Here is an 11,735-nt window from a genome sequence, read left to right as displayed (position 1 = left end):
GATATTTTAGTAACTACTGGAGATTATTCACTCAAAATTGATATTTATAATAAGTTTTAGACGAAAAATAAGAATATTATAAATTTTTGGAAAATGGGTGTAGCCACGCCCACTTATGGTTACATGTGTATATCTTGGTAACCGCTGCAGCAATTTCTTCCAAACTTGGCACAGTTGTTGGCCTTGGTACAGCATAAAAAACCGCCGAAACTTTTTAAAATCGGACAATAACCACGCCCACATCCCTTATAACGGTAATTTAGAGAAATACAAAATCTTTGATAAATCATTAAATATTGAAGCTAATTTATTCAAAATTGATGCTTGCAACAATTCTTTACCAAGAAATACGTTTATGGTAAAATTTTGGAAAATGGGCGTGGCACCGCCCACTTATGATCACATATAAGTACATACATCGGTAACCGTTCTACCAATTTGTACCAAACTCGGTATGGTTATTGTACTTGCCACGTGTAAGCAAAACGTTGAAAATTATTGAAATCGGACTAAAATAACGGCCGATTCTCATATAACGGTAAATTTAAGAAATGCTTGAAACTTCAATATTTCGAAATTGAAGGACGCTAATTTACTCAAAATTGATACACCTCGGCTTACCATCTAGCGGAAGGTTTCGGAAGGGTGAAAAAACATATATTTAATGTTCAGCTCCGCCCGAACTTAGACTTTCTTACTTGTTTTCATACAGTTTATCACGTCTTTTTGTACTGGAATTTATTAGTTTACTAGCGTTTTCCTATTTTTATACCCGAGCGCACTTTTGCACAAGGGTATATTAATTTTGTTCACATAACGGTTGTTTGTAACAGCCAAAACGAATCGAGATAGATATAGACAAATGTATACATAAATGATCAGAATGAAAAGAGAAATCGATTAAGCCATGTCTGTCTGTCCGTCCGTCTGTCCGTCTGTCCGTCTGTCCGTCCGTCCGTGTACACGATAACTCGAGAAAAAATTGAGATATCTGAACGAAATTTGGTATGAAGGTTTACATTTATCCAAGGTAGGTTGGTATTGAAAATGGCCGAAATCGGACCGTAACCACGCCCACATCCCATATAACGGTAATTTAGAGAAATACGAAAACTGCGGTATTTTAGTAACTACAGGAGATTTTTCACTCAAAATTGATATTTACAATAAGTTTTAGACGACAAATAAGAATATTATAAATTTTCGGAAAATGGGCGTAGCCACGCCCCCTTATGGTTACTTGTGTATATCTTGGTAACCGCTGCACCAATTTCTTCCAAACTTGGCACAGTTGTTGGCCTTCGCACAACATACCAAAATTTTGAAAATCGGACAATAACCACGCCCGCATCCCATATAACGGTAATTTAGAGAAATACAAAATCTTCGATAAATCAGTAAATAATAAAGCTAATGTATTCAAAATTGATGCTTGCAACAATTCTTAACAAAGAAATACGTTTGTGATAAAATTTTGGAAAATGGGCGTGGCACTGCCCACTTATGATCACATATATGTATGTATCTCGGTAACCGTTCTACAAATTTGTACCAAACTCGGTATGGTTATTGTGCTTGCCACATAAAAGCAAAACGTTGAAAATTATTGAAAGCGGAATAAAATTACGTTACATATAACGGTAAATTTCAGAACTGCTTGCAACTTCAAAATTTCGAAATCAAGGACTCTAATTTACTCAAAATTGATACGCTTACCATGTAGCGGTAGCTTTCGGTAAGGTGAAAAACATATATTTAATACGTGCGCCGGGTATTTAATGTTCGCCTCCGCCCGAACTTAGACCTTCTTACTTGTTTTTTATTTTGCACGCTTTGATCGGCAAGATATCACTTTTCTTTGTTGATTTGATTTGGTTTGAATTTGTTTTATAAAAAGTATTGGCATGTATATCCCTTTATAGCATCATATAACATATATGTTACAAACCCCTTCCGAGCACGCACGACGGTGAAAAAATAATTTGGTTCATTTTTACTTGTTGTGACAGCACTGATACAAAGCGTTTTATACAATTGCAGGTTATTTATTTGTTTAACACATGGCATTACTGCCTAAAACCTTATTTCAATTTCAAGTTTGGTGAAGTTAGTGAACACATGCATGCTCTCTTTACGAATTTCATAGAAAATAACTATTGAGTTTTTTTAATAAAATCTTTTGTTTAAAAGTACAGGTAAGTTCATTTTTGTGCATATTTTGTATTAACTAAGCAAAAAAGTGCCATAATTACGATACAGAAGCAAAATTTGTGTTTGTATCATTTTTGTAACATTGAGGTACAAGGGCCACTAAAAGTGCTTATGCTTGGTTTCTGCTTTACTCTTTGAGGAATTGATAAATTTTGAGGATAGTGAAGACGGGTTCGAAAGTGACGATGATAGCATTGCCGATCCCGATTTTGAGCCGTAGAACAATGTAAGTTTAAACTTCGATACCGATTTCGATCAGGGCGACGGACACAATGAAATCGAAAACAATAACTCTGATAGTGACTTAGAGCAAACATCCGTATTTGCAAACGCTACTCAGCCTGGCTCATCACGTCGCATTAAACTAAAGAATGTTTTCTGGAAGAAAAAAGTATTGAGCTAAATTAACATCAACTTCGATTCTCAGGAAAGGAAGAACTACCTAGTGATATTTTGGATCTAGAAACGCCCATCCATTTTTTTCTAAAAATATTTCCTCACGAATTATTTTTGAATATCGCTGAGCAAACCAATACTTACATTATAGAAAAGGACCCCAGCAAGAATTTCCATGTGTCCGAAATCGATATCCAGCAATTTATTGGAATAACGTATATAATGTCTTTGGTACATCTTCCAAGAGTGACGAAACATTGGAATTATGAAATCGGAGCACCCTTCATAAAGGAAACGATGCCAGCAAACAAATTTGAAAAAATCAGGCAATTTATACACTTCAATGACAATTCCAAAATGCCTCCTCGCCAGCATCCCAACGCGGATAAGCTGTTTAAGATTCGACCAATACTGACAAAATTGAACGAAACATGTATGCAAATTACGCTAAAGAGTCAGGTTTGTGTAGACGAGCAAATTTGCTCAACGAAAGCAAGGAATAACTTGAAAAGGTATAATCCCAAAAAGCCGAAAAAATGGGGATATAAAATATTTGTACTTTGCGACACTAGCGGTTTCGCGTACAGTTTTGAAGTAGAATCTGGAGCTGAAAATATTATAGAGCCTGGAGAGCCAGATTTGGGTGCTGCCTCAAACGTTGTAATGAGACTGGCCAGAAATATCCCGAGGAATCAAAATTATAGGCTTTATTTTGACAACTATTTTACGTCGTTGCAACTGATAGAATATTTGGCCAAGGAAGGGATCCTCAGCTTAGGAACAATACGTCGAAATAGAATACCTGACTGTAAATTTCCGACAGATAAGGATATTTCTAAAAAGGGTCGTGGGCACTCCGTCGAATATGTTGCAAATGTGGGAGGAGTAGATGTAGCTTCCGTTGTTTGGAAGGACAACAAATCTGTTACTCTAGCATCTAGTTTTGCTGGTGAGCTACCGAAGTCCGAAGTACGGCGCTATGATAAGGCCAACAAAAAATATATTACTATTGAACGACCTTACATAGTGGCCGAGTATAATCGTCACATGGGTGGGGTCGATCTCATCGACAGCATCATGGGCCGCTATAAAATATTGTTGAGAAGTAAAAGATGGCAAGTTCGCATGTTTTACCACTTTTTAGATCTTGCAATATCTAATGCTTGGCTCTTATACAAAAGAGTTCGCAAAGAAAAGAATGTGCAGGACAATCAGTTGTCATCAGCAGATTTTCGTTTGGAGGTTGCTACGGTCCTGTGCAAATTAGGTACAAAGACAACCATAAAACGCAGAGGTGGAAAGAAGCGGATATTCAAGCGTAAAAGCATAAGGGCCCTGCTCAACATGTTCCTCTAATTGCAGTTAGGCAAGACCAAGTTGGGCACTGGCCGGTATGGGCCGAGAAGAGAATCCGTTGCAAGCGCCCAGGATGCAGTGGAGTGTCACAAACGGTATGTGAAAAATGTGTACCTTTATGCTACAACAAGCAGAACAATTGCTTTAAATTATTCCATACATGCTAATGTGTTTGTTTATGTTTTTTTTTTGGAGAAGTTGTCACATAATGTGACATATCTGTTACACTCCCTTTTCGGCTGTTTCCTCCCCAAATAAAAGAAAAATCTTGAAAATTAAAAAATACGTGTTTCATTTTTTACTAAAATCTATTAGAATCCGTATGATTTTACTTTTTTAATTTAGTTGAGTTATAAAGGGATATATATATTTTTAGTATCTTTTATTTTATTAGGTTGAATAACTAAAATCAATTTTCGGTTTTCTTTAATTGAGAAAGGGCAAAGAAACCAATATAAGCTTTAGTTCACGTTTTCTCCATTTGCTTGATCTCCTTTTTGTAGTTTCCTTTACCCACGTGTAATAACTTTTTATGGCCATTGGATTATGGATTTTGTTGTCAGGTTTTCAAAAAGAGGTGATTTTTGAATTCATGATTTGACTTTACTTTTTTTTTATACCGAATCACTTAATTTTAAGTTCACTTTGGTTTCTTTGCGCTTATAAAAATTCTTATTTCACTTTTAAACACTTTTTTTTTGCAGATTTAATAACTTTCCGCGATTGCTATCGAGTGATCCGTCGTACTACTGATACTATTCCTAGTCCCGACACGCTAGGCTAGTACTTTTATGTATGAGAGAATTTATGTATATGCGTATGTATGGTTTTCTTCCCCCCACACAGGCTCTTCTGCGGGATGCTGGTACCACCATCGACGAAGGAGCGGAAAAAGTGAGTGAGTACTTTTTTTGACTTTACCTTACTCTTGCGAATTTATGTACATGCAAATGGTTTGGGCAGTTTTTTTTTAAATACCTTCCTCAACGTTGGTCGTCTTGCCGTGGCGGGGAAGCTTAAATGATGTCACAGTGTGGGGCGCACCATGGCAACATGAACTAAGAGGGAAGCCCAGTATTGCATCCTTCTTCAGCACTTCTTGACGCTTCAAGATTAAACGTTGCTTTGAACCGCTGAGGAGAGCAATGCGGGGATTACCGCACCAACACTACCCAAGCCAAGGTGTGAAGGCCACTGTGCCGATGGATAAATGGCCAGCGGGTAGTAAAATTTGGCTGGTCGCGAACGGTCCCCTCCGATGTCCGGGCAAGGTCGGTTCTAGGAGTGCCTTCTCCATGCATACCGGCTCTGCGGACGAGTGACGAACTCCTTCCGGACAACTCGTGGGACCACAAATGAACAAAGAAATTAAACAAAAACAACAACAACAGCAAGAACAAAAACAAAAGCCTGAGGAAGATGTGACACTATCGGAGGAGAAGAACAGCTCCTGAAATCCCCTGCAAAACCACCAAACCCGACAGCGATTTCCTCTGTTGGTGCCAGCCATAGCACCTCAGAGGATAAAGCGAGAATCAGCAGCAAAACGGAAGGTGCCAGCCATAGTACCGCCGTTTTGCAATTAGAAAATTTTAGTACCGGTAGTGCCAGCCATATTACACCGAAAAAAAAAACCAGTATGTAGCAAGCATGCGGCCGGTACCAGCAGTACCCAGCTGCAAAAGCATAGGAAACCCTCAAACGCGTTCATGAAGCAACGGTACCAGATGGCTCTGTACATGCTCGACAAAATCGAGAGAAATGCAGCAGCCGGACGTGTAGACGAGCGCGATGAGGAAGATAAGCGTAGATATATGGCCATGGTGGAAGAATATGAAAAATTCCAAACAGAACGTACTGCCACCATGGGATCTAGCGAAACCCAAAAAAGGAACAAGTCTCAAAACGAGAATGGCAACGTAGCTGACCGCAAACGATTGAAGCAGGGGGATGTAGCGGAGTCCGCAACATCCACCAAGCATCGCTACTTCAGCGACTTTGCAAGAGACCATCTTCAGACTTCAATTATTGACGAAGGTAGCAGAACGCCGCTAGCAGTGCAGCAAAAGTGGGTGGAGATCGATGTGAGGCTGTCGAGTCTCGTAATGGATTACGTCCTCGACAACCCCGAAGGTTCTCATCCAGAGTTTGACTCATCGGAATCCCTGAGGGGATACCGGGTCATCAAATGCGTGGACCAGTTCTCCTTGGACTTCCTCGCTGGGTGTGTAGCAGAGATTAGCGACGCATTCGACGGCTTGAAGCTCAAGCTCATACCAGCCAAGGACATCCCTAGGAGGCCCCGTGCGCGCATTTGGTTACCTCCGATAGCCGAACCTGGCGAAAAGTTGCTGCGGTGTGTAAAGCTGCATAATAAAAACATACCAGCAATAGACGAGTGGGAGCTCATCAAAGTTGAAGAGCCGAGAGAGCCCACAAACAAGCCAATTGTCCTAGCGATTTGCTCCGAATCCTTGGAGGCCCTAGCAGAGGCCGGCTATAAGATTCGGTTCGGCATTAGAAAAGCTAAGGTAAGAGTATTCCTTCGTGAAGTCAGCCCAGTAGAAGAGGACCCGGGCGTCGACGGTGCAGGAGAACTCCTTATGGGAGTGAAACTGAGCGATGAACCGGACCAGCAAGATAGTCCAAATAAATCTGCAGCACTCGAAGTGTGCTACAGATAGTCTAGTCGAACTTCTCAGAGAAGAGGATATCGGCATTAGCCTACTACAGGAGCCCTGGGTCAGGAACGACGAAGTAATGGGCCTTAATATCAACAATTACAATCTCTTCTACAAGAGCGAGATTTGTAAACCACGGGCGTGTATTCTTATCAAGAAGGGTATAAATGCATTCCTTTGCTCTAATTTCAGCACAGCAGACACAACAGTAGCTAAGGTGGAGACGGCAGGACAACAGGACGTCTTGTTAGTGTCGTTTTATATGTCCCATGAACGAGATAGTCCGCCATCGGAAATCAAAACTATAGTAGACCGGAATCCCAGACGAGCCATTGTCATAGGATGCGATGCAAACGCCAGGCATCCAGTTTAGGGCAGCACAATAGAAAACGACCGAGGTGAGTCACTTCTACACTATTTATTAAACACTAGTTTGAGTATTTGCAATACTGGTAACCGACCAACCTTTATCTTCCCAACTTCAGACCGGCTTCCTGGGTGGGAGGAGGTGTTGGACCTAACGTTGCTGTCTGAGAACGATCGCGTTACCATTGAGAACTGGAGAGTTTCCGACAGGCCATCAATGTCTGATCACTGCTGGATACTCTTTAATCTACGCGGAGTATCCTACACCCCCTCTAAATACAGGAACCCACGTAGAACCAATTCGGAGAAATATAATAGAGTTTTGACGAGAAAACTAACTAAAGTTAATCTGGTAGTAAATATTACCTCAATAGATGAGATAGAACGAAACGTAAGCAACTTAGAGGGGGCGATGACTAAAGCCTATGAAAGATCAACCCCACTGAGTGTCATGAAAAAGAAATCCCCACCATGGTGGAATGGGGAGCTTAGAACTCTTAGAAATAGCGTTAGAAAACTTTTTAACGAGTGCTTTAGGTCCAAGAATTGGGTGCCCTACAAAAGTGCGCTAAAATCATATAAAAAGGAACTAAGGATAGCAAAGGCCAAGTCCTGGCAAACATACTGTTCCTCGATAGAAAGTGTAAGAGACTCAGCTAGGCTAAGTAAGATCTTCTCAAAGGAGTACACTAAACCCTCATTTGTTAAAAACATAAATGATGTATGGACAAATTCCATGGATGAGTCTTTAAAAACACTAGTTCAATTCCATTTTCCAGGCTGTGAACAGAATGCAGCAGCATCAGATGGAAAGGAACCCACATACAAACCAAATAGAGAACTTGAAACTATAATAAGCAACGAAAAGGTCATCTATGCAATAAATAGTTTCTCTCCCTTTAAATCTCCAGGCCCAGATGGTATAATACCGGCCATGTTACAGAATGTAAAGGAGCACATAGCACCGCTACTTGAAAGCCTCTATAGAGCTTGTATTAGTATGAACTATGTCCCCAGAGCTGGAGACGTGTCAAAGTAGTGTTCGTTCCTTAGCCCAGTAGGAAGAACCACGAAACAGCGAAAGTCTTTAGACCTCTAAGCCTAAATTCCTTTGTTCTTAAAGCACTGGAAAGGCTAATAGATATATATATATATAAGATTGTTCTTGAGGGAAGAATCCCTATCAACAGCACAACATGCTTACATCAAAGGAAAATCGACGGAGTCAGCTTTGCATGCAGTGGTGGGGCTCATAGAAAAATCACTTCGCTTCAAGCAATACACTTTATCCGCTTTCCTGGATATCGAGGGCGCCTTCAACAACATTGAAGTTGACACCATCATCCAATCACTCATGGGGGTTGGTGTTGACGGCGGTATGGTTGGCTGGGTACGCTCCATGCTAGAAAGCAGAATTTTTCAGGCGAAATGCGGAGATAGTCTAATAACTAGATATGTGCGTAGAGGTACTCCCCAGGGTGGTGTACTCTCCCCACTGTTGTGGGTTGTAGCACTAAACAGCATACTGCTAGAACTCAACAGAGGTGGAGTTAATGTAGTGGCGTATGCTGACGATGTAGTGATAGCGGTCACAGGACCTTTTCTCACTGCTGTAAGTGAAATTCTAGCAAAAGCGCTGGGTGGACTACACACGTGGGCTAAAGGCAGTGGCCTTAACGTAAATGCAGACAAAACTGAGTTGTTACTGTTTACTAATAAGTATAAGATACCCCAATTTAGACTTCCATCCATAGGCGGGAAGACAATCCCCCTATCGTCCAACGCAAAATATCTGGGAGTAATTCTAGATACCAAACTAAACTGGAAACTTAACGTTGAGAAACGTAAAGAGAGGGCCTACATCGCTTATTATACTTGTAAACGGATCTTCAATAGAAGCTGGGGTTTAAAACCGAAACTTTGATGTGGATGTACACCGCTATCATAAGACCGATCCTAACCTACGGCGCCCTAGTATGGTGGCCAGCCTTAGACAAACAATACAATGTCAGCAAACTAAATAGCTTACAAAGAGCGGCATGGTCGGGGACAACTGGCGCACTGAAATCCTGCCCTTGAGAAGCACTGAATGTAATCCTCAATATGATGCTCATTGATCTATGCCTAAAGGAAGCCGCGATGTACTCAGCATTAAGACTCAGAGAGTCAGGGCTGTGGTGATCGAGAACGTTTGGGCATAGCTCAATCTTAGGCCTTACTTCGATAGGAAATAAAACCACGGACTATATGGTATCAACCCTCGATTTTGGCTTGAATGTACAAGTGCGGTTTCCATCCAGAAGGGAATGGAAAAGGGGCCAAACTGCCGATAGGGAAGCCATCTGTGTCTACACTGACGGGTCCAAGATGGACTGCGGTGTAGGGACAGGGGTATATTCCGAGGAGCTTGGTGTCAATAGGTCCCTCCGGCTGGAAAACCATCCTAGCATATTTAGGGCTGAAGTTCTGGGCATTTGTGAAGCCTGTAGAATACTAAGGAATAGTGCTACCAGGAAAGAAAGAGCGGTTATTTACTCAGATAGCCTGGCTATATCATCCACTGTAACCAAGTCCAAGCTAGTCAAGGAATACAAGATGGAGTTACGCTCAGCGTCTCAGTCAATGTCCATCTCTCTTGTCTAGGTTCCCGGCCATAGGAACATAGAAGGCAACGAGGGAGCAGACGAACTGGCCAAGGCGGGAGCTTGTTTGGATGAATCTGTAGCGGTGATACTGGGTTATCCCCTCAGACATATACAAACAGAAATCAGAAATCAGTATATTCAGATAAATTTTTTGGATTTTGGTATCGATATTCGAGTCTTTTTATTCCGATATTAATGGGTAACCGATATTTTTAAAGCGATACTTTAAAGGAGTACCATATCGATACTTTCTGTTCGATAGCGTGTCCCTAGCTTTTAGAATAGGTCTTCCATACAACATAATATGCCGCAGCTGCGGCTTGGATGGCAGCGAAGAAACAGTATTTCATTTCCAGTGCGAATGCCCAGGCCTGGCTTACTTAAGACATAAATCTTTCGGGAAACACATAGTGGAGCAGTTAATGGATCTATCTAGTGCTACAATAGGCGAGTTATACAAATTCATAAGCTGTTCTAATTGGTTTTACTGAACCGCTGGAATGATGGGTAGGCTACGGTATAATAAAATATCATTGTCCACGAGAAGTGCACCAAAATGGCGGTTTTATGCGCTAATTGATTCCTGAGCGATAGCTTAGGTAGCACTACAACAAACCAACCATATACATAAATATATATATATTTATATATATATATATAAATACTAGCTTACCCGGCGAACTTCGTCCCGCCCAAAATTAATTTCTTTATTGAAATATTTGGTCCAACGTTTTCGCCAGCAATTCACGTTCACGTTTGGTTTTGTGGTCGACAGAAGGCATATCCTCCATTACCGTCTTAAATAACCTGATGAAAGTATTATACCGGGAAGAAGTCCTTGCGGCTCGATGGTGAATCGTTCTTGAATCTGTATAGTCTAGTTGGTGGCAATTTCCAAACTGGTGAGTATCATTGATCCACATTCTGTTTAGTCAACGTAAAGCAAGGACCGCAGGGTCAAGGTGCAGGAATGTTATTTTCAGGGATCGAAGTCAGAAGTCCAAGCTTTAATTTAAGCCTAAGTGGAATTTTGCTTAATTGCGGTAGGTACTCAAACTTCCAAAAATCAGTTTTTCCTGTTCTACAAATAAATATAAGTGACCATTAAGCAAAGGTGCAGGAATTTGCAGGGATAGTAGCCGAGATTTTCTTTCTTTAATCTAAGCCTAAGTGGGAGGTTCTACCACCCTTTGTATCTTTGCTAGAGCTTCTCAAATGTTGCGAAATCGCGATTCTTTGACACTGACCTTGTTTTTCTTAAAATCTGGAGCTGACGGAAACTTTATGCTTACGTCAAAAATAGCGTTAACATTAGCTACATCAAATTTGTTTCTATTTTTGTTGGCGTGTGGAATAACTATTATTGCCACATGTTTGCGGCGCCTTCAAACACCTTTCGAACTGTAAAACAATGACTCAATTCTATTCTACGCATATCTATAATACGGGTATCGGATTTCAAGCAAATCAGACCATAAATAAGAATTTTTGGAATAGATCGGTCCCTGGTCCAACTATCAGAAAAAGTATCCAATATTTTAACCCCGACAATAAGCTACCTTCGTGCCAAGTTTCAAGCAAATCGCACCATAAATAAGATTTTTTCCAATAGATCGGTATCTGGTCCTCCTATCAGAAAAAGTATCCTATATTTTAACCCAGACAATACGCTACCTACGTGCCAAATTTCAAGCAAATCAGACTATAAATAAGACTTTTTCGAATAGATCGGTCCCTGGCCCACTTAAAGGGAAAAATGGATCCTATATGCTAATTTAGGCAAAAGGCTACCTACGTACCAAATGCATTTTTTAGCGTAGCTCGACCCCTGCCCCACGTATCGGAAAAATTAAAACTTTGTGCACTCCTTCTAAACACCTTTCCAAAAAAGCAGCAACCATTCGAATCGGTTATGAAACATATTTAGGAGAAAATTGTTCCCATGTTCACAATGAATTTCACAATTACCCGAAATTTTCCAAGCTTCTCAACGAATTTTCCACCTTAACATTGTCCAAAATCATCAAATCATGCTATAAAATACAAAATTTCGTCGAAAAAAAATCAAATATTTCGCGTT

General features: G+C 40.6%; 2 protein-coding genes across 2 annotated transcripts in view; both read left to right on the top strand.

The window, feature by feature from the left end:
- Window positions 1-4,747, top strand: part of LOC118750261 — a 17,935-nt gene extending 13,188 nt beyond the window's left edge. Inside the window, exons 3-4 of the mRNA XM_036484987.1 lie at window positions 3,431-3,712; window positions 4,668-4,747. Coding sequence (XP_036340880.1) covers window positions 3,431-3,712; window positions 4,668-4,747 — 362 coding nt within the window. The remainder of the gene's footprint in view (window positions 1-3,430; window positions 3,713-4,667) is intronic.
- Window positions 4,748-5,690: 943 nt separating this feature from the next.
- Window positions 5,691-6,647, top strand: LOC118750260. The gene has a single exon (XM_036484986.1). It carries the CDS (start codon window positions 5,691-5,693, stop codon window positions 6,645-6,647), a length of 957 nt encoding a protein of 318 aa, XP_036340879.1.
- Window positions 6,648-11,735: the final 5,088 nt, after the last annotated feature.

This window comes from Rhagoletis pomonella, unplaced genomic scaffold (genome assembly GCF_013731165.1).
Source record: "Rhagoletis pomonella isolate Grant_MI unplaced genomic scaffold, Rhpom_1.0 Rhpom_scaffold_00184, whole genome shotgun sequence".
Lineage (NCBI taxonomy): Eukaryota > Metazoa > Arthropoda > Insecta > Diptera > Tephritidae > Rhagoletis > Rhagoletis pomonella.
Note: the sequence above shows the minus strand (reverse complement) of the source record. Positions and strands in the feature narration are given on the sequence as shown.

Coding starts and splice junctions, on each gene's coding strand:
- LOC118750260 (XM_036484986.1), top strand. CDS start 5,691: ATGGCTCTGTACATGCTCGACAAAATCGAGAGAAATGCAGCAGCCGGA.